Source organism: Bos grunniens, chromosome 24, assembly GCF_055505025.1.
Source record: "Bos grunniens cultivar Pamir isolate PY7600 chromosome 24, Bosgru_T2T1.0, whole genome shotgun sequence".
NCBI lineage: Eukaryota > Metazoa > Chordata > Mammalia > Artiodactyla > Bovidae > Bos > Bos grunniens.
Genome location: NC_141188.1, coordinates 46,918,926 through 46,942,910, shown reverse-complemented (window position 1 = coordinate 46,942,910; position 23,985 = coordinate 46,918,926). Strand labels below are relative to the sequence as shown.

The window sequence follows — 23,985 nt, the reverse complement described above, 5'->3', positions numbered from 1 at the left end:
CTGGGGTAGGTTACGCAGCCTCTGCATGCCTCCCCTTCCCTTCTGTAAACTGGGGACAGTAATAGCCCTCCCTTGCGTAGCACTTAGAAAATACTTGGTAAGTGTTAGCCCTCGTTAGTAAGCCTATCATAAAGAGGAGTTCATCAGGACAGTAAAACCTATGTGGTGGACTTCCCCGGTGGTCCAGTGGTTAAGAATTCACCTGCCAAGGCGGGGGACACGGGTTCAATCCCGGGTCTGGGAAGATTCCACGTGCTGTGGGACAACTGAGCCTGTGCTACAGCTGCTGAGGCCCACACACTCTGGAGCCTACTTTACGACAGGAAAAGCCACCACAATGGAAGCCCACATATGGCAATAGGCAGAGTGGCCCCCACTCACCATCCCTGTAGAACCCATGTGCAACAAAGACCCAGCACGGCCGTAAATAATAAAGAAATAGCCAATATTAAAAAAAGTGGCATTTGGCCTTTGAAAGGTCCCTATTATTCCCAACTCAAAATGACCCCCCTCGTGTTACAACTGAACTCATGGACTCCTGGGAGACAAGGCAGCCTTTGAAGACACTGGGCCCCCTGCCAGTGTCAGACACAACGCCTTGGGTCCCTGTAGGTGTTTAAGCAGAAGGAAGGAGGTGCCTCACCAGGACATGGCTGTGAGGGTCACAGGAAGCAGAAGCCACCAGTAATAGTCTAACTTCTCAGAGAACACGGCTATCAGCATTCCCACCAGCATCCCGTTGTACCCGTGCAGACCCGAGGCGATGGCGGCCCTGGGGGTGAAAACACAGTTACCGTGTAAATTTGGGGGCACTCACCGGGCCCATTCCTGGTGCTCACAGAAAAAAAATCAGCTCATTTGATGAATATTGGGTAGTCACCCTGCTGCCGGTATCTTTCTAGATCACACACACACACACACACACACACCATGATTACTCTCATTGATCTGGAATTAAATGATGCACTTTGTGTATAAGATCTCCTTTGCAAGTCAGGGCAAGCTAGGCTCCTTGACGTAGAGGGAAATCTAATAGAAACCTGACACCAGGAAGGTGTATGTGTGTGTGCATGCACACGTGTGTGTGAAAGAGACAGGGCAGGAAGAAGAAGGGAGGCAGGGAGGAGAGCGTGTATTCTGACTGTGCTGTGTGACACTGTGACTTTCTGACGTTGAGTGCTTTCTCCTGTCTGAGGTTGTCCCCAGAGTTGACGAGGGGTGTTCGCTGTGAGGCCCATGCTCCTCCCCACGCCCGGCATGGCAGGAAGACCAGAGGTGCCGTAGAATCCAAGCTTTGCCTCCTTCTGCTTCATCAGAGATGTCCGTGTGCACCCAAACTCTCCCTGATCTGAGTGAACTCTGCCCTTGACCCTTCCCATTGCTCTGCTGGGCAAGGGATGAGACTGGGCAAATAGCATTGCAAAGCCCCCACAGAGAATGAGAGTTGTGTGCTGTGGTCTCCGCTGCCCTCCACTGAAAGCTTCATGGGGCCAATGCTCATCTGATGTGAGTGTCAACAGTGTCTGTACAAGGAGCTGCTGAATGGCTGTGAGTGCGTGTTAAATCCTACCAGGTACTGACTGTTTCACAGGCAGAGGCATCTGGAAGCATCATGTCCTGTAGTGGAGGAAGGGTGCTCTGACCAGAGGAGGCTCCTGCCTGGCGGAGGCCACGGCTTAGGTCTAGAACAGGGGGGCCTCCAGTTGTGGAGTGAGCAGATCAGCTCAGCTAGATTAGGGGAGTGGGAGGCAGGGGAGAGGGTGCGCAAGTGTATCTAGTTTCCAACAAGAGAAGCTGAACATGGGGAACTTGTGTGGGGACACTTGTATGGGATTCGGGCAGCTGGGTCTTTAGCTGCTCCTGGGAGCAGGCGGGGGGCTGAGAAATAACAGGGCAAGAGAAAAGACCACTGGAGTTCAGAATCTCCTCAGGACTAGAATAACTACCTGAGAAACCTATGTTTTTGGGGAAAAAAAATCATTATCTTTAAGGGTGTTTGCATTTTCTCCATATTTTCTCATTTCTGTTCCGTGTTAGAATTTAGTCCTCTTTTAGTTTTAATAACAGCTGATTTGGGAAAACTGAGCAGAGACCATTGACCCATATTGGCAGGAGGGTGTATAGGAGCAGCAGGAATCAAATAAAGGAGCTCAGGGGAGATAAAATTAGGGGGGCATCTAAGGGCTGCCCCCACAGTTGCCCTTCCCCATGGCAAGTCCTCTCCCTGGACCCTTCTGTACCAAAACTTTGGTGGCCTCTGGTTTGATCATCAAAAGGAAACCCATCAGCTTACATCCCTACCCTGACCATCAACAATATAAAATGAGGTTCAATCTCAATGCCCCCAAAGACCTTCATTAGAACCATGTTCCTCCAGGACACTGCGGCATCATTGTTGCTGAACTTGAGGCTGCAGTGGTAAAGTGCCTTCTTGGACTAGTGGGGGTGGGAGAGGAGAAGTAAGGATCGGGGAGTCAGCGTAGGGGGAAGAGGGGTGGACAGGGAGAAGGGGTGTAGCGGGGAGTGGGGATAGGGCGGTAGGCATTGTGGAGGGGAGTGGTGGCGGTCATGATTAGGGTATGCAGCTACATCAGTGGGGACCGTGGTGAAGCTGGGGCTTCTCGGAATGATGTGTGTATGGAGGGTGCTTAGAGCTTTGAGCCTATGATGTAGAACATGTCACTGACCTTCCAGAAATGAAGTTGGAGTCTTTGCTAGACACTGTGGTAGAATATGAAACATCGGAGATGGAATTCTTGTTCTCAACATAGCCAGTGAGAGCAGACTCAGAAAGCAGAGTACCATCCCATATGGTATGGGGGTATATTCTGTGATTGTTCAAAGAGAAAGGAGGGTTCAGAGAACACTGGGAGAGTCAGGAGTGGCTCCCTGGAGGAGGAGGGATTTGCAGGAGGAAGAATTAGATTTTACAGTGGAGGTGATGAAATAGATTTTAGGGATTAGATTTGGTAGACGGAGTGCCTGAAGAACTATGAACAGAGGTTTGTAACATCATTCAGGAGGCAGTGACCAAAACATTCCTAAAGAAAAGGAAATGCAAGAAGGCAAAGTGGTTGTCTGAGGAGGCTTTGCAAATAGCTGAAAAAAGAAGAGAAGCAAAAGACAAGGGAGATAGGGAAAGATATACCAAACTGAATGCAGAGTTCCAGAGAACAGCAAGGAGAGATAAGAAGGGCTTCTTAAATGAACAATGCAAAGAAATAGAGGAAAACAACAGAATGGGAAAGACTGGAGGTTTCTTCAAGAGAACCGGAGATATCAGGGAAATATTTCGTATAAGGAAGGGCACCGCAAAGGAGGACCTAACAGAAGTAGAAGAGATTGACAACAGGTGGCAAGAATACGCAGCAGAACTACAGAAGGAAGGTCTTAATGATCTGGATAACCATGACGGTGTGGTCACTCACCTAGAGCCAAACATTCTGGAGTGTGAAGTCAAGTGGGCCTTAGGAAGAACTAAGAACAAAGCTACTGGAAGTGATGGAATTCTAGCTGAGCTGTTTGAAATACTAAAAGACGATGCTATTAAAGTGCTGCACTAAATATGCCAGCAAATTTGGAAAACTCAGCTGAGGCCACGGGACTGGAAGAGGTCAGTTTTCATTCCAAACCCAAAGGGCAACCAAAGAATGTTCACACTGCTGTGCTGTTGTGCTCACTTCACATGCTATGTGGTTATGCTCAAAATCCTCTAAGCTAGGCTCCAGCAGTATGTTGACTGAGAACTTCCGGATGTACAAGTTGGATTTAGAAAAGGCAGAGGAATCAGGGATCAAATTGCCAACATTCGGTGGATCATGAAGAAAGCAAGGGAGTGCCAGAAAAACATCTACTTCTGCTTCACTGATTATGCTAAAGACTTTGACTATGGATCACAACAAAATATGAAGAATTCTTAAAGAGATGGGAGTACTAGACCACCTTACTTGTCTCCTGAGAAACCTGTATGAGGGTCAAGAAGAAACAGAACTGGATATGGAAAACTGACTGGTTCAAAATTGCAAAAGGAGAATGACAAGCATGTATATTGTCACCTTGCTTATTTAACTTATATGCAGAGTACATCATGTGAAATGCTGGGCTGGATGAATCACAAGCTGGAATTAAGATTGCTGGTAGAAATATCAACAACCTCAGATATGCAGATGATACCACTCGAACGGCAGAAAGTGAACAGGAACTAAAGAGCCTCTTGATGAGGGTGAAAGAGGAGAGTGAAAAGGCTGGCTTAAAATTCAGCATTCAAAAAACTAAGATCATGGCATCTGGTTCCATCACTTTGTAGCAAATAAAAGGGGAAAAAGTAGAAGCAGTGTAAGATTTTATTTTCTTGGGCTCCAAAATCACTGTGGACTGCCCTTTCCAATCACTTTCATGACTGCAGCCATGAAATGAAAAGAAGCTTGCTTGCTACAAGGAAAGATATGACAAACCTAGGCAGCATATTAAAGAACAGAGAAATCAGCTTGCAACAAAGATCCATACAGTCAAAACTGTGGTTTTTCCAGTAGTCATGTACAGATGTGAGATGTACATGTACATCATGTATAGATGTAAAGAAGACAAAGCACCAAAGACCCTTGGGCTGCAAAGAGATCAAACCATTCAGTCCTAAAGGAAATCAACCCTGAATATTCATTGGAAGGACTGGTGTTGAATCTGAAGATCCAGTGCTTTGGCCATCTGATTCGAAGTGCTTACTCACTGGCAAAGACCTTGATGCTGGGAAAGACTGAAGGCAAAAGGAGAAGGGGGCGACAGAGGATGATATGGTTAGACAGCATCACCAACTCAGTGGACATGAATTTGAGCAAACTCTGGGAGACAGTGAAGGACAGAGGCCCCTGGTGTGCTGCAGTCCGTGGGGTCACAGAGAGTCAGAAATGACTTTAGTGACTGAACGACAACAACAGGATTAGATAGGCAGAAGCAAAAGCTCTCAGCTGGGAACAGTGTGATGTTGTGTGGTAGGTTGGGTGAGGCCTGTCAGAGAAGGCTTTGGAATCTGGCTGAGGGATTGGGTTTTTACCTAATGCACTCTTGTCTTAGATTCTTAATCAAGACATTTGGGAAGATTAGGCAGACAAGGTGTGTGTTTCCCTTGTAAAATTGGGAGCAAAAAAATCATTCAAAGAGTTGCTCTTTGAATGACTTGGCAAGTTTTCCAGTGGATTATGGTCAGTAGGGAAGAAGGAGAATCAAACTGTCAGATCAGGAAGGAACCTGGGCTTCTTGAAGATGACCTGTAGATTGGCTAGATGGAATTCACCTCAGGGGATTTTTGGCAAACAACGATGGAGCAGAAAGGACAAGAGCTGATCCTGTCTGAGGCCGGTTATGTGTCAGCTGCTGTGAGGCTTTAGGTAAATGGCAGCAAGGAATAAGGAGCCCAGTGCTAGAAGCCAAGACACAGATCTTGGCTGGAGTGCATTTCTCCTGTCACTCGCCAGAACTACACCCCAAAGAATTCAGCCTCTCATCCATCTGACCTGGAATGGCCTCCCAGCTAGAGCTGGCGTGTGTCTTGGTGGAGCTGGAATGTCGGGTGGCTGGAGGAGTGTGGCACTGGTTACAACACAAGCAGCTTGGATCATTCCCCAGGCTCTGGGGTCACCAGGGGCCTCTGGCTCTGCTGTCCATTCTGTCCACGTGCCAGCGGGAGCAGCCACGTGTCTAAATCTGAGCCCTGCCACCCATTCGCCATGGCACCATCCGTGAGCAACTCCCAGCCTCCTTTCTCACACTTGCAAAATGTGAACGCTTTTACCTTCACTGTTTGCTTTGTGAAGTGGCAGGAAGAACCACAGGTAACAAGGCAAGAAGGTGTTTTTCAATCTTTTTGACAGTACTCCACAGTAAGGAAGGAATGTATTTCATAGTATGACCCAGTTTCTCTCTCTCTCTCTCTCTCTCTCTCACACACACACACACACACACACACAACATGATTGAAACAAAAATTTCACAAAATAATACTTTACCTTTACTACATACAGATCACTCTAATCTGTTTTATTTTATCCTGTTATTTTAATTAAAAAAATTTTTTTAATGCTGCTGACCATTTATGATATGTGAATGTATTTGTGACCCCAAATTAAAAAAAAAAATTGAGGACATGGGCATTCCTAAACCTCTCTGGTCATCAGAAGCACCCAGAAGAATCTTATTTAAAACACCACCCCCATATCCAGATCTGCTGAAAGGGAACATCTCTGGGAAGGATGGAGAATGGGGTGGGGAGTGAGAAACTACAGTTCTTAGCAAGCACTCTAGGTGATTCTGGCCATCAGGAAAGTTTGGGAACCATAACTTATGGCAAAGGGCAGTTCAGTAAAATGCTACTTATTGATACCGGGACTTGTGGCCCCTGGTGCAGAGCTGGCCGCTCCCCTGGCCTGCCACTGTGCTTCCCGGCTTCTGTTGGTTCCCTTCTCCAAACCACCCTGGCACTACCCTCTTGCCCGCTGGCCTTCCATTCTCCCATAGGCTGCCCTCTCTAACCTTCCCAACACGTAGAGATGTCTGCCTGCTCTGAACTCTCCAGTATGTATACTGCCTAGTATTATTCAGAGACATTTCTTGTCTGTTAGATGTATCTTCCTAACTGCATTGTAGGCTCCATGAAGGAAGAACAGCTGCGCCTGCCTTTGAGGGAATGTTTCCAGAAGGCTCTACAGTCAGATGGAGCCTGGAGCTGTCACTTGCTGTGAGCACACTGTGTGAAGAACTCCAGTGACATGTTCAAAGGTGATTCTCAGGAAACTGGTTGGCTGGTACTGGATACAGTTGGCTGGTCACTCAAGTAATTGCTTCTCCACCTTTCTACTCCGAGAAACCAAGGCCCCCATAGAGAGGAACTCACCTGTCCTGGCTCAAGATGAGGGCAGTTAAAGTTGACACCACGGTCCCCAGACCTCCCGTAATTGTCCACCAGGGGTTCTGGATCAGGAGCCCTATGAAGATGATGAACCCGCTGAGAGGGTTGTTGGCAAACATCACCTGAGCGGCCCCCCTCAGAACCCAGTCTGTGAACTGGAAGGCCAGGGGTTTATCTGAAAGAGACAGGCAGAGTCATCAGCAGGGTTGAGCCTGTGCTTCCCTGCCGGACCGCTGGTTGGCGCGGCAACCAAAGCAGACAGGGAGCGCTAGTGGGGACATTGCCTCTCATTCCTCCGGTGCCCAGCCTGAGCCTCTGAGTGGCCTGGCAGTCAGTCTACAGTGGGTGTCAGTTTTGTTGTACAGACTGAGCGCCATGCTGAGACCAATTTAATGCTGTTCCAGCCATCAGCTTGGTTGGCAAGGAAGCCCTAGGAACATTCCAAGGGAGATTTATTGGTCCAAAGGAAGAGGTGGGGAGGGAAGGAAACTCTTTTTGTGTAGAACTCTATGGCTCAGTTGAGGGCTGGTATCTGAGCAGGAAAGAAACTGGTCTGGAGGGAAAAAAATCTGGGAAAGAAACGACTAGCCCAGCTGTGAAATTAGCATTGAGTTATGCATTGACACTGAAGATTGACATATGTTCTGTCTCATTCTCTGGTTTGGTTTCCAGGACAACCTGTACAAGTGGGCGGCAGGTGAGGGAGAGGGGGGTGGGGGGTATTTGTTGCAACATTAGTTAAGGGAAACTGGGAGATGAATGATGTTGAAAGGAAAGAACCTGGAACACTGGGGAGGGTGAGGCCAGTATTTTCTTGGCACGTAAAAAATGACTGTGGAATAAGTGAAAGAATGACCATTTAGTTTGTTAGAAAATGGCTTACATGTTGCTACTATGGTTGCCCTATATCTATTCCAGGTAGGAGTGAAGCACTGGCAAAGAGCTAAAATCAGTGAAATGCACTGAATTCTGGAATCATGGAAATTCAGATGGGAGGATACATTATGCTCACCGGAGCCAGCTTGGGGCCGGAACACCTGCCATGGGTAAGTGAGGGAGCAGCTTCCCCAGGCCAAGCCAGGCGGGGCGCCGGCTCCTTGGCCTGGCCTGGCTGCTTCGTCCCTGGACATCTACCTACCTTTCAGCCAGCTCCTGTACTCCTTCATCTCGCCTGTGAGGTAGCCCACTGCTTGGAAGAGACCGATGCCCCCTTGGCCTGCAGAGTCCTGAGGGGCTGCCCCAGTTTCTCTTCTTGTATCCTTTTCATTGGGTTTTTCAATCTTCACAATGTGGCTTTCTTCATTGGATGACCGGAGATCCTTTCAGGAAGAACCATGATAAAACATTAAATAACAGAGCTTTTTGAGAGCAGGGGCATTTGGGGCTAGGGAAGATTGTCAGATTTTTTTTGTTGTTGTTGGAGATGGGGGATTATGAGATAAATGTCCACTGTGCCATGCTGTCTAGAGTGCTTCATGCAGGCCTGCTCCTCCCAGGACCACTACACATTCCTCATAGCAGGGTTCTTAACCTTGTGTGTCCAAGGATCCCTTTTGGTAGTTTGGCAAGCCTGTGGACTTCTTTCTAGAAGGTTTGTAAATGCATAAAATGAGATTGCAATGAAAACCAATTATATTGAAAGGCGGTTCTCACAATATTTTAAAAACCCAATGTGCATATGGGGCAGTAGATCCAATACCAATACTGAGTATAATTCCAAGGTAGAGATGAGTGACTATGTGGGATGTCAACTCGGGACAACTGTATAGGGCCATTCTAGCTCCAGAGCTCACGTAGGCTCACCCGCGACCTTTACTGTGACTACATCACAGCCCAACTTCCACCCAGTCTCACTTCTCTGCAGGTATTGACCCAGGGACAGACCCCAGAAAACATCTTAGATCCACATCTCCATCTTGGGGTCAGCTTCCTGGGAGAAGCTGTGGCAATGACAAAATTCCCAGGTACTACTTCCCAGTACTGTGGCAATGACAAAAATCCCAGGTACTACTAAAGTGGCTGTTGTTTATTGCTTATTTATCATTGAAGTAAATGCTAAAGTTCATTGGAGGTTAGTGAAAATAAATTCTTTTCTCCATCTAAGTTCCATCCATTTATGAACCCTTGGGTCAGGACTCCTTGCTCTACAACTATGTCTTCCAATACAGTAGCCAGTAGAACATGTGGCTCTTGGCACTTAAAATGTGGCTAATCTGAACTGAGATGTGCTTAAGTAGGTTTTGAAGCCTTAGTATGGAAAAAGAATGTATGAAAGACCTCAATGATGCCTTCTATTGATTATATATTAAAATAATAATGTATTCATACATATTAAGTTAAATAAAACATATTACTCAAATAATTTCACCTGTATGAGCTGTTTGCATATTTTAGAGACTAATATATTCTAGAGCACATCTCAATTTAGATTAGCCACAGTTCAACATCACAAAAACAAACAATCCAATGAAAAAATGGGCAGAAGATCTAAACAGACATTTTTCCGCAGAAGGCATTCAGATGGCTAAAAGGCACATACAAGATGCTCAGCATCACTAATTATCAGAGAAATGCAAATCAAGACCACAGTGAGGTATCACCTCACACCAGTCAGAATGTCCATCATCAGAAAGTCTATGAACAATAAATGCTGGAGAAGGTGCAAATAAAAAGGAACCCTCCCACACTCTTGGTGGGCATGTAAATTGGTACAGTCGCTATGTAGAAAAACTAAAGACAGGGCTACCATATGACCCAGCATTCCGACTCCTAGGCACACACAGGGGAAAACACAGTTTGAAAAGATACACGCCTCCCAGTGTTCACTGCAGCACTATTTGCAATAGCCAGACTATGGGAACGACGTAAGAGCCCATCAGTTGCACAAATGGATTGATAAAGAAAATGTGGTATATTTATACAATGGACTCTTCCTCAGCCATAAAAAGAATGAAATCATGCCATTTTCAGCAACATCTGGACCCAGAGATTATCATCCTAAATGAAGTAAGCCAGTCAGAGAAAGACAAATATCATATGATATCCCTTATATGTGGAATCTAAGAAAACGGTACAAAGAAACTTACATGCAAAATAGAAACAGGCACACAGACCTAGAAAACAAGCATGGTTACCAAGGGGAAACAGGAGGAGGGATTATCAGTTTGGGATTAACATATACACACTGCTAAGTCACTTCAGTCATGTCCGACTCTGTGCGACCCCATAGACGGCAGCCCACAAGGCTCTGCCTTCCCTGGGATTCTCCAGGCAAGAACGCTGGAGTGGGTTGCCATTTCCTTCTCCAATGCATGAAAGTGAAAAGTGAAAGTGAAGTCGCTCAGTCCCGACCCTATGGACTGCAGCCCACTAGGCTCCTCTGTCCATGGGATTTTCCAGGCAAGAGTACTGGAGTGGGGTGCCATTGCCTTCTCCGTATATACACACTACCATATATAAAATAGATAAGCAACAAGGACCCATTATATAGCACAGGGAACCATACTCAATATTTTACAAAATATTGCAATAATTTATCAGGGAAAAGAATCGGAAAAAGAACACACACACACACACACACACACATGTAACTGAATCACTTTGCTGTACACCTGAAACTAACACATTGTAAACCAGCTATACGTCTATAAAAAATAAAATAATTTTATCTGTTTCTTTTCTTTTTACTTTTAAAACATAGTAATATAAATTTAAACTTATATGTGTGGCTCACATTATGTTTCTATTGTACTTTAATGTTCTGCAGATTTCTCTAACCTCGTCCCTGCATCAAAACTTAAATATCTTGAGGATGCCAGTAGAAATGGTGAACTGAGGCCCCTCAAATTCTCCCCTCCATTAAGGCAATGAGAACACTGGTAAAAAATGTGCCTGAGGTGGTGGATAACAATTGAGGAAAACAAGAAGCTAATCAAAAACTTAAAAGGAAAAACTAGGATGTCCAAAGGGGGCTTTAAAAGGCTTGGGCATATGCCTTGCTATTCTCTGGAATTCTGCATTCAGTTGGGTCTATCTTTCCCTATCTCCCTTGCCTTGCACTTCTCTTCATTGGAGGAGGAAATGGCAACCCACTCCAGTGTTCTTACCTGGAGAATCCCAGGGGCAGGGGAGCCTGGTGGGCTGCCGTCTATGGGGTCGCACAGAGTGGGACACGACTGAAGCGACTTAGAGCAGCAGCAGCACTTCTCTTTCCTCAGCCTCCTCGGTTAATCACTTTGCCTTCCTGCATTCCTTTTTCTTTGGATGGTTTTGGTCATTGCCTCCTGTACAATGTTACGAACCTCTGTCCATAGTTCTTCAGGCACTCTGTCTACCAAATCTAATTCCTCTAATCTATTTCTCACCTCCACGGATTTAAGTCATATCTGAATGGCCTAGTGGTTTTTCCTACTTTCTTCAATATGTCTGACTTTTTCAACAAAAGCTCATGTTCTGAGCTACAGTCAGCTCCATTGTTGATGGGCATACAATATATAAAGATGTCATTTGTATGACAATAACAGCACAAAGGTGGTAGGGATAGAGTTACATAGTAACATAGCTTTGTATAATATTGTAATTAAGTTGAATTTAATTCAAACTATATTTTTATATATTAAGACATTTAATTGTAATATCCAGGACAACTACTCAGAGAAAAAACTAAAACATATACATAACAAGGACAGAAGAATTAAAAGGATACACTAGAAAATACCTGTTTAAGATAAAAGATGGCGGTAGTGAAATAATACATAAACAGAAAAGGTATATTATATATAGAAAGTAAATAGCAAAATGGCAGGCATAAATCCTAACTTACCAGTAACTACATTAAATGTAAATAGATTACACACTTCAAAGACAGAAATTTGCAGAACAAAATTTAAAAAGTTATACAACTATATCTTCTCTAAAATAAACATACTTTATATTCAAAAATATAAATTGATTGTAAGGATGGAAAAAGATATATTGTGTAAACAGTTACTAAAAAAAACCAAAACAAAACAAAAGCTGGAGTGACTATACTAACATCAGCAAAATAGACCTTTTGCTAAGACAAAAATTGTTACTAGAGAGTAAGAAAGAAAAATTTAATAATAAAATGATCAATCTACCAAGAAAATATAATAATTATAAACACTACATGCTTAACAACAAAGCCCCCAAATTTATGAAGCAGTAGTTTTTAGAACTGACGTGAGGAAAAATTGATTCAATAATAATAATTGAAGCCTTCCATACTGCATTTGAAAAAAATGATAGACTATCTAGATAGAAGATCAAGGAAATAGAAGACTTGAACAACTCTAATAAACTAGACCAAATAGACATCGGTAGAACACTTCACCCAACAGCAGCAGAATATACCATTTCTAGTGCACATGGAACCTTCTCCAACATGGATGATGCTGTGTGCATGTGTGGTTGGTTGTGACTGACTCTTTGCGACCCCAGAGACTGTAGCCCACCAGGCTCCTCGGTTCATGGGATTTCCCAGGCAAGAATGGTTGCCATTTCGTTCTCCAGGGAATGCAGGGATCGAACCCGCATCCCTTGCATTGGCAGGCGGGTTCTTTACCACAGTGCCACTAGGAGGGTCTGATGCTGAAGCTCCAATACTTTGGCCACCTGATGAGAAGAGCTGACTTACTGAAAAAGATACTGATGCTGGGGAAGATTAAAGGCAGGAGGAGAAGGGGATGACAGAGGATGAGATGGTTAGATGGCATCACTGACTCAATGGACATGAGTTTGAGCAAGCTCCAGGTATTGGTGAAGGACAGGGAAGTCTGGTGTGCTGCAGTCCATTGGTTCACAAAGAGTCGGACATGACTGAGCGACTGAACAACAACACTTGGGAAGCTCATAGACCATGCTGGGCCATCAAATAAGTAAAACATTTTTATGGTTAAAAACATTAGTAAAGGGATTGAAATCATACACAATATGTTTTCTGGCCACAGATCAGGTCAGATCAGTTGCTCAGTCATGTCCGACTCTTTGTGACCCCATGAATCGCAGCACACCAGGCCTCCCTGTCCATCACCAACTCCCGGAGTTCACTCAGACTCACGTCCATTGAGTCGGTGATGCCATCCAGCCATCTCATCCTCTGTCCTCCCCTTCTCCTCCTGCCCCCAATCCCTCCAATCATCAGAGTCTTTTCCAATGAGTCAACTCTTCCCATGAGGTGGCCAAAGTACTGGAGTTTCAGCTTTAGCATCATTCCTTCCAAAGAAATCCCAGGGCTGATGTCCTTCAGAATGGACTGGTTGGATCTCCTTGCAGTCCAAGGGATTCTCAAGAGTCTTCTCCAACACCACAGTTCAAAAGCATCAATTCTTTGGCGCTCAGCCTTCTTCACAGTCAACTCTCACATCCATACATGACCACAGGAAAAACCATAGCCTTGACTAGACGAACCTTTGTTGGCAAAGTAATGTCTCTGCTTTTGAATATGCTATCTAGGTTGGTCATAACTTTCCTTCCAAGGAGTAAGCGTCTTTTAATTTCATGGCTGCAGTCACCATCTGCAGTGATTTTGGAGCCCAGAAAAATAAAGTCTGACACTGTTTCCCCTGTTTCCCCATCTATTTCCCATGAAGTGATGGGACCGGATGCCATGATCTTCGTTTTCTGAATGTTGAGCTTTAAGCCAACTTTTTCACTCTCCACTTTCACTTTCATCAAGAGGCTTTTGAGTTCCTCTTCACTTTCAGCCATAAGGGTGGTGTCATCTGCATATCTGAGGTTATTGATATTTCTCCTGGCAATCTTGATTCCAGCTTGTGTTTCCTCCAGTCCAGGATTTCTCATGATGTACTCTGCATAGAAGTTAAATAAACAGGGTGACAATATACAGCCTTGACGAACTCCTTTTCCCATTTGGAACCAGTCTGTTGTTCCATGTCCAGTTCTAACTGTTGCTTCCTGACTTGCATACAGATTTCTCAAGAGGCAGATCAGGTGGCCTGGTATTCCCATCTCTTTCAGAATTTTCCACAGTTTACTGTGATCCACACAGTCAAAGGCTTTGCCATAGTCAAGAAAGCAGAAATAGATGTTTTTCTGGAACTCTCTTGCTTTTTCCATGATCCAGCAGATGTTGGCAATTTGATCTCTGGTTCCTCTGCCTTTTCTAAAACCAGCTTGAACATCAGGAAGTTCATGGTTCACATATTGCTGAAGCCTGGCTTGGAGAATTTTGAGCATTACTTTACTAGCGTGTGAGATGAGTGCGATTGTGCAGTAGTTTGAGCATTCTTTGGCATTGCCTTTCTTTGGGATTAGAATGAAAACTGACCTTTTCCAGTCCTGTGGCCACTGCTGAGTTTTCCAAATGTGCTGGCATATGGAGTGCAGCACTTTCACAGCATCATCTTTCAGGATTTGGAATAGCTCAACTGGAATTCCATCACCTCCACTAGCTTTGTTCGTAGTGATGCTTTCTAAGGCCCACTTGACTTCACATTCCAGGATGTCTGGCTCTAGGTCAGTGATCACACCATTGTGATTATCTGGGTCGTGAAGATCTTTTTTGTACAGTTCTTCTGTGTATTCTTGCCATCGCTTCTTAATATCTTATACTTCTGTTAGGTCCATACCATTTCTGTCCTTTATCGAGCCCATCTTTGCATGAAATGTTCCTTTGGTATCTCTGATTTTCTTGAAGAGATCCCTAGTCTTTCCCATTCTGTTGTTTTCCTCTATTTCTTTGAATTGATCGCTGAAGAAGGCTTTCTTATCTCTCTTGCTATTCTTTGGAACTCTGCATTCAGATGTTTATATCTTTCCTTTTCTCCTTTGCTTTTCGCTTCTCTTCTTTTCACAGCTATTTGTAAGGCCTCCCCAGACAGCCATTTTGCTTTTTTGCATTTCTTTTCCATGGGAATGGTCTTGATCCCTGTCTCCTGTACAATGTCACGAACCTCATTCCATAGTTCATGAGGCACTCTATCTATCAGATCTAGGCCCTTAAATCTATTTCTCACTTCCACTGTATAATCATAAGAGATTTGATTTAGGTCATACCTGAATGGTCTAGTGGTTTTCCCTACTTTCTTCAATTTAAGTCTGAATTTTGCAATAAGGAATTCATGGTCTGAGCCACAGTCAGCTCCTGGTCTTGTTTTTGCTGACTGTATAGAGCTTCTCCATCTTTGGCTGCAAAGAATATAATCAATCTGATTTCGGTGTTGACCATCTGGTGATGTCCATAGTGGAGTGAAATTAGATAGTACTGATGAAGCCATCTGCAGAGCAGCAAGGGGATGCAGAGAACAGACTTGCAGACACAGTGAGAGGAGAGGGTGGGACAAACAGAGAGTAATGTTGAAACATATCTGCTACCATACGTAAAATCAGATAGGCAGTGGGAATTTGCCATATGATGCAGAAAGCTCAAATCTGGTGCTCTGTGCATCCTGTGCTCAAATCTGGTGCATCCTACCTGGAGAGGTAGGATGGGGCAGGAGGTGGGAGGGAAGCGCAAGAGGGAGGGGCCGCACACATACCTATGGCTGATTCATATTGATATGTTGCATAAACCAGTGCAACATTGTAAAGCAATTATCCTCCAATTAAAAATAAACAAATTTAAATTAAAAATAGTAAAAATACAAAAAAGATCCACTGGGAAAGGATTAAAGCTAAAAATGAAAAGAAAAAAGAAAATCAAACATGGATATTTGTAAAATATGTGAAAATTAAAGAACACACTCCTAAATAATCCATGGATCAAAGAGGAAATCAGAGGAGGAATTAGAAAATATTTTGAGATGAATGAAAACAAAACCACAACACACCAAAACTTACGGGATGAAGCTATATCAGTGCATAGAGTGAAATTGATAAACGTAAATGCCTATGTTAAAAGAAGAAATATCTCAACAAACTAACCTTTCACTTTAAGAAAGTAGAAAATAACAGTGAATTAAGCCCAAAGTGAGTGGAAGTAACAGATTATAATGAAAATAAATGAAATAGAGAATAGAAAAACAATATAAAAATCAATAAAACTAAAAGTCAGTTCCTTGGAGAGGTCAAAGTTGACCTTTTAACTTTTAACTAGTTTGACAAAGAAAAAAAAGAGAAGACTGAAGTTACTAGAATCAGAAATGGAAGAGGAGACATCACTACCAACCTTAAAGAAATAAAAAGGATTACAAAGAAGTGGGTTATAAAGAAATGAATAATGGTATTCTAACAAATTAGATAACCTAGATGAGCTGTATAAATTCTTAGAAAAACAAAAACTACCAAAACTGAGATAGGAAGAAATAGAAAACTTGTATTGATCCCTAAAAAAGTAAAGCAACTGAATCAGCTAAAAACTAAGTCAAACCAAACTAAAATTTCCCACAAAGAAAAACCCATGTCCAGGTAGCTTCATCTGTGAATTGCACCAAATGTGTAAGGAATTAATTCTAATACCTTCCAAAAAGCAGAAGAGAGGGAAACGCCTCTTAAAATAATCTATGAGGCTGGTACTATCCTGATATGAAAGCCAGACAAAGACATGACAAGAAAGAAGATATAGATCAATATGCTTTATGAATATAGATGCAAAAATCCTTAACAAATACTAGCAAAACAAATCCAGTACGATATAAAAAAGATTATGACCAAAGAGAATTCTAAGAATCTGAGACTGTTTCAACCTATAAAAACTATCAATAGATTGTTTAATAAAGAAAAATATTCACATGGTTATTTCAACAGACACAGAAAAACTATTTGAAAAATTCAACAACCTTTCTGATAAAAGCAATCAACTAACTAGGAATACAAAAGAAGTTCCTTGACCTAATAATAAAAAAAATTCAGAGCTAATATCACACTTAATAGTGAAACTGGATGCTTTCCCTCTAAGGTCAGTAACATGACAAAGATGTGTGTTCTTGTCACTGCTATTCCACATTGTACTAGAAATTTTAACCAGAGTAGTTAGGTAAGAAAAAAAAAAAAAGACAAAAGGGAACCAAATTGGAAAGAACGAATTTAAACTATCTCTATTTGAAGACATCCTTTTATACAGAAAACCTTAAGAAATCTACAAAAAAACAACAACAACAAACTGTTAGAGATAATGAATTAGTTCAGCAAGTTTGCAGGATAGATAATCAATATACATACAAAAACAAATTTTATCTCTATACATTGGCAATGAACAATCCAAAAATAAAATTAAGAAGACAATTCTATCTATGTAGCATGAAAAAGAATAAAATATTTTGGATTGAATGTAACAAAAGAGGTGTAAAACTGTGCACTCAAAATTACAAAACATCTCTGAAAGAAATTAAAGACTTAAATAAGAAGAAAGATAGCTTATGCTCACTGACTGGATGACTTAATTTTGTTAAGATACAATATTCTCCAAATTGGTCTATAGATTTGATACAATCCTTATCAAAATGTCAGTTGCCTTTTTATTTATTTATTTATTTTTTTGTGGAGATTGAAGTTTGGATCCTAAAATTTATATTTTAGGATCCTAAAATATAAATATAAATATTTATAAATATAAATATAAATATTTTGGATCCTAAAATATAAATTTTAGGATCCTGAAATTCAAGGATCTCAGATTAGATAAAACAATCTTGAAAAGAAGAACACAGTTGGAAAACTCATATTTCCTGATTTCAAAACTTACTATAAAGCTCCAGCGCTCAAGGTGGTGTGGTATTGTCTTAAGAATAAACATATAAATTGGACCCATAGAAATTAGAGCCCAGAAACAAACCCATATATTTATGGTCAATTGATTGTTGATAGGACTATCAAGACAATTCAATGGAGGAAGGATAATCTTTTTAACAATAGTGCTGGGACAAGTGGATACTCACTAGTTAAAAGACTGAAATTGTATCCTTACTTAAAATCATATACAGAAAGTAACTTAAAATGAATAAAAGACTTATATGTAAGTGCCAAAATTATAAAACTGTTCAATTAAAACATTGGTGTACATCTTTTGACCTTGGATAAAAAAATGGTTTCTTGGATATGACACCAAAGTATAAGCAATCAAAGAAAAAAATAGATTAATTGGACTTAATCAGAATTAAAAACCCTGTGCTTCTAGGGACATTATCAAGACAGTGAAAAGACAACCTACAGAGTGGGAGAAATAATTTGTAAATTATATATCTGGAAAGGGTATAATATCCAGAATGTAAAAAGAATGACTACAACTCCACCATAAAAGGACAAGTGACATAATTTAAAAATGAGCAAAGCACTTGAAAAAACATTTTTCCAAAGAAGATATACAAGTGCCCAGTAAGCACATGAAAAGATGTCCCCAGATCATTTGCCATTGGTGGTGGTTTAGTCGCTAAGTCCTATTCTTGGTGACCCCATGGACAGTAGCCCACCAGGCTTCTCTATGGGATTTCCCAGGCAAGAATACTGGAGTGGGTTGCCATTTTCTTCTCTAGGGGATCTTCTTGACCCAGTGATTGAACTCATATCTCCTCCATTGCAAGCAGTCTCCTGCACTGCAGGCAGATTCTTTACCGACTGAGCCACCAGGGAAGCCCCATTTGCTGTTTGGGAAACGCTAATCAAAATCACAGTGAGCTGTCCCTTCACATTTACTTGCTGCTGCTGCTAAGTCACTTCAGTCGTGTCCGACTCTGTGCGACCCCAGAGACGGCAGCCCACCAGGCTCCCCCGTCCCTGGGATTCTCCAGGCAAGAACACTGGAGTGGGTTGCCATTTCCTTCTCCAATGCATGAAAGTGAAAAGTGAAAGTGAAGTCACTCAGTCGTATCCGGCTCTTCGCGACCCCATGGACTGCAGCCTACCAGGTTCCTCCACCCATGGGATTTTCCAGGGAAGAGTACTGGAGTGGGTCGCCATTGCCTTCTCCATCACATTTACCTGCTGCTGCTGCTGCTACTAAGTCGCTTCAGTTGTGTCCGACTCTGCGACCCAATGGACAGCAGCCCACCAGGCTCCCCCGTCCCTCATATTCTCCAGGCAAGAACACTGGAGTAGGTTGCCATTGCCTTCTCCAATGCATGAAAGTGAAAAGTGAAAGTGAAGTTGCTCAGTCGTATCTGACTCTTCTCGACCCCATGGACTGCAGCCCACCAGGCTCCTCCATCCATGGGATTTTTCCAGACAAGAGTACTGGAGTGGGGTGCCATTGCCTTCTCCCATCACATTTACCTGCTGCTGCTGCTAAGTCACTTCAGTCGTGTCCGACTCTGTGTGACGCCATAGACGGCAGTCCACCAGGCTCCCCCATCCCTGGGATTCTCCAGGCAAGAACACTGGAGTGGGTTGCCATTTCCTTCTCCAATGCATGAAAGTGAAAAGTGAAAGTGAAGTCGCTCAGTCGTGTCCGACCCTCAGCGACCCCATGGACTGCAGCCTTCCAGGCTCCTCTGTCCATGGGATTTTCCAGGCAAGAGTACTGGAGTGGGGTGCCATTGCCTTCTCCATCACCTAAACTCATTTACCTAGACTATAATAAAAAAGACAACACAGTTTGTTGAGGAGGTGGAATGGCACAATGTGTACATGGCTGGTGAGAATAAATACTAATGCAGCCACTTTGGAAAACAATTTATCAGTTTCTTAAAATGTTGAATGTAAACTTACCATGTGACCCAGAAATACCACTTCTAGGTACTCTTGCCTTGAGAACCCCATAAACAGTATGAAAAGGCAAAAAGATATGACACCAGAAGATGAGCCCCTCAAGTTGGAAGGTGTCCAATATGCTACTGGGGAGGAGTGGAGGGCAATTACTAATAACTCCAGAAGAACCAAGTGGTTGGGCCAAAGTAGAAACAATGCTTAGTTGTGGATGTGTCTGGTGGTGACAGTGAAGGCTGGTGCTGTAAAAACCTAGAACGTTAGGTCTATGAATCAAGATACACTGGACATGGTCAAGCAAAAGATGGCAAGAGTGAACATTGACATCTTAGGAATCAGTGAATTAAAGAATGGGAATGGGTGAATGCAGTTCAGATGCCCACTATATCTACTACTGTGGGCAAGAATCCCTTAGAAGAAATGGAGTAGCCTTCATCATAAACAAAAGAGCCCCACATAGGTACAACCTCAAAATGAAAGAATGACCTCAGACCATTTCCAAGGCAAACTATTCAACATCCCAGGAATCCAAGTCTATGCCCCAACCACTGATGCCAAAGAAGCTGAATTTGACTGGTTCTAAGAAGACTTACAATATCTTCTAGAACTAAACCAAAAAAAGGTGTCCTTTTCATCACTAGGGGTTGGAATGCAAAAGTAGGAAGTCAAGAGATACCCAGAAAAACAGGCAAGTTTGGCCTTAGCGTACAAAATGAAGCAGGGCAAAGGCTAACAGAGCTTTGTCAAGAGAACACACTGGCCATAGCAAATACACTTTTCCAACTATCCAAGAGATGACTTTACACATGGAAATCATCAGATGGTCAATACAAAAATCAGGTTGATTATGTCCTTTGCAGCCAAAGACAGAGAAGCTCTATAGAGTCAGCAAAAACAAGACCTGTGGTTGACTGTGGCTCAGATGATTAGCTCATTTTTGCAAAATTCAGGCTTAAATTGAAGGAAGTAGGGAAAACCACTAGGCCATTCAGATATGACTTAAATCGGTGGAGATGACAAATGGATTCAAGGGATTAGATTTGGTAGACAGAATGCCTGAAGAACTATGGACAGAGATTCTAAGAGGCAGTGACCAAAATCGTCCAAAGGAAAAAAAAAATGCAAAAAGGCAAAGTGATTATCCGAGGAGGCTTTACAAATAGCTGAGGAAAGAAGAGAAATGAAAGGCAAGGGAGATAGGGAAAGATATACCCAACTGAATGCAGAATTCCAGAGAGTAGCAAGGAGAGAAAAGGAAGCCTTCTTAAAGGAACAATGCAAAAAAATAGAGGAAAACAATGGAATGGGAAAGACTAGAGATTTCTTCAAGAAAATTGGAGATATCAAGGAAATATTTCATGGAAGGATGGGCATCATAAAGGACAAAAATGGTAAGGACCTATTTGGTAAGGACAGAAGCAGAAGAGACTGAGAACAGGTAGCGAAATACACAGAAGAGCTATACAAAAAAAAGGTCTTAATGACCTGGATAACCATGATGGTGTGCTCACTCACCTAGAGCCAGACAACTTGGAGTATGAAATCAAGTGGGCCTTAAGAAGCATTACTAAGAACAAGGCTAGTGGAGGTGACAGAATTCCATCTGAGTTTTTTAAATGCTAAAAGATAATGATGTGAAAGTGCTGCAACTAGTATGTCAGCAAATTTGGAAAACTCAGTGGTGGCTACAGGACTGGAAAAGGTCAGTTTTCATTCCAATCCCAAAGAAGGGCAACGCCAAAGAATGTTCAAACTGCTGTACAATTGTGCTCATTTCACATGCTAGCATGCTTATGCTCAAAATCCTTCAAACTAGGCTTCAGCAGTATGTGAACTGAGAATTTCCAGATGTATAAGCTGGATTTAGAAAGGCAGAGGAACCAGATATCATATTGCCAACATTCGGTAGATCATGGAGAAAGCAAGGGAGTTCCAGAAAAACATCTACTTGTGCTTTGTTGACTACACAAAAGCCTTTGACTGGGTGGATCACAACAAACTGTGGAAGATTCTTTAAGTGATGAGAGTATGAGACCACCTTACCTCTCTCCTGGGAAACCTGTATGTGTGTCAAGAAGCAACAGTTAGAATCAGACATGGAAAACTGACTGGTTCAAAATTGGGAAAGGAGTATGACATGGCTGTATGCTGTCACCCTGATTATTTAACTTATATGCAGATTATATGATGTAAAATGCTAGGCTGGATGAATCACAAACTGGAATTGAGATTGCCAGGAGAATTATCAACAACCTCAGATATGCAGATGATGCTACTCTAATGGCAGAAAATGAAGAAGAAGTAAAGAACCTCTTGATGAGAGTGAAAAAAGAGAGTGAAAAAGCTGGACTTAAATGACATTAAAAAAACTAAGATCACGGCATCTAGTCCCATCGCTTCATGGCAAACAAAAGGTGAAAAAGTGGAAACAGTGACCGATTTCATTTTCTTGGCTCCAAAATCACTGCAGATGGTGACTGCAGCCATGAAATTAAAAGAAGCTTGTTCCTTGGAAGGAAAGATATGACAAACCTAGATAGCATATTCAAAAGCAGAGACATCACTTTGCTGACCAAGATGTGTACAGTCAAAGCCATGGTTTTTCCTGTCGTCAGGTAAGGATGTGAGAGCTGGACCACAAAGAAGACTGAGTGCCGAAGAGTTGATGCTTTTGAAATGTGGTGGTTGAGAAGACTCTTGAGAGTCCTTTGGATGGCAAGGAGATCAAATCAGTCAATCCCAAAGGAACCCAACCATGAATATTCCTGGGAAAGACTCATGCTGAAGCTGAAGCTCCAGTACTTTGAGATGAGTCAGTTCATCTGATGTGAAGAACTGACTCTTTGGAAAAGACCCAGATTCTGGGAAAGATTGAAGGCAAAAGGAGAAAGGGGTGGTAGCAGATGAGAGGGTTAGATAGCATCATTGACTCAGTGCTCATGAATTTGAGCAAATTCCTGGAGTTAGTGAAGGAAAGAGGAAACTGGCACGCAACAGTCCATGGGGTTGCAAAGAGCTGGACATGACAATGATTAAATAACAACAGCAAATACAATGAAATGTTATTGGCCATAAAAGGAATGATTACTGAAAGAACCCAAAATATTATGCCAAATGAAAGGAAGCAATCACAAAAGGCATATATTATATGATTCCATTTATATAAAATATATAGAATGGGCAAATCTATAAATCCAGAAAGTAGATTGGTGGTTTTGCCAGGGCTGGGAGGTGGGGAAGATGAAAGGAGGGCTGACTATTAAGGAGTATGGACTTTCTTTGTGAGGTGATTAAAATATTCTGGAATTAGATAATAGTGATGTGTGCACAACCTTGTAAATATGTGAAAAACCAGTGTATTGTACACTTTAAAGAGGTGAATTTTATGGTACCTGAATTACGTTTCATTAATAACCTTAACAGTCTTGGGTCCTTGGCCACTGAGTTGGTAGCTATGCTGCCTTGATGATGCTGGGTCCAAGGAATACTAAAGGCCTGCTTTGAAAGAGGCCTTCCTTTTGGAGACAATAGAGTAATTCATGGAGCAGATACAAGGAGAAAGATTTGGGGGACTGGTTGGAAGACTTGTAAGTGTGTATAGAGTATGCATTCTCTACTTGTCCTTAAAATCACGTCACACACAGAGTCACATTTTCCATCTAAGGTCAGGAAGGATTGATTGTGGATGTGAGCTGTATTGGGGGTGGGCAGAATCTCCCCCAGTGTGACAGTTATAGGCATTAGATCACACATGCTCCACCCTTCCTCCCACCCCCACCTGGGAAACATCCTGGGAAGGCCATTCCTCACCTTTTCTTCAGGCATTTCTAGAAGAGGTAGGGCTGGGTGTGCATCCTGGGAGTTGGGGGAACAGCTTGGGCTGGGAAACTCGAACTCGTAGAGTTTGTATTTGCTGGAAAGAGGCTCTGCCAGGAGAGGGCTGCTGTGAGTGTGAGCATCAGACATCTCTTTCAGGCTTTGGCTGCTCATCAGTCACGAAACTGGTAAAAGGAAAGGGAAAGAACAAGTGAGTCAGGATGGAGCCCCAGGGACTTGGCTGATGCTAGATGGGGGCCACAGGAGGCCTGAGGTCTATTCTGAAACAAGGGACCTACTATTCCAGTCACTTGTGCTACCAGAGGGGCCTGGAGCCATTCCTCCACCAACATGACCTGTATTGTTCAAAATCCACCCATTCTTTCAAGTCCAGAAGAAAGTCCACTTCTGCTGTGCAGAGTTCCCTGATCACTCAGTAAGAATATATCTCTTTTTTTCTGGTCACTAAAATATTTTTTCTCCCTCTTTCATATTGCCAATGGTACTGTTTTATTGCAGTAATTAGATGCACATGCATTTTCCCCTTGATACATACATGTAGATCTGGGTTTCCACCTGAGGAGGGCTCTAGGAGAAGTTCATTTTCTTAGTTGCTATGCAGCCTATATTGCTGCCTGTTGGCCTGCAGT

The 23,985-nt window shown here is 42.7% G+C and overlaps 1 protein-coding gene across 1 annotated transcript in view; it reads right to left on the bottom strand.

Annotated features, from left to right (window-relative positions):
- The window catches only part of SLC14A2 (solute carrier family 14 member 2), a 70,352-nt gene extending 46,835 nt beyond the window's left edge, over positions 1-23,517 (bottom strand). The window contains exons 1-4 of the mRNA XM_086372357.1: positions 23,330-23,517; positions 8,040-8,220; positions 6,887-7,076; positions 644-772 (exon numbers count right to left, since the gene is read on the bottom strand). Of these exons, the coding sequence (XP_086228483.1) occupies positions 644-772; positions 6,887-7,076; positions 8,040-8,220; positions 23,330-23,509 (680 nt within the window). The 5' untranslated portion in view covers positions 23,510-23,517. The remainder of the gene's footprint in view (positions 1-643; positions 773-6,886; positions 7,077-8,039; positions 8,221-23,329) is intronic.
- Positions 23,518-23,985: the final 468 nt, after the last annotated feature.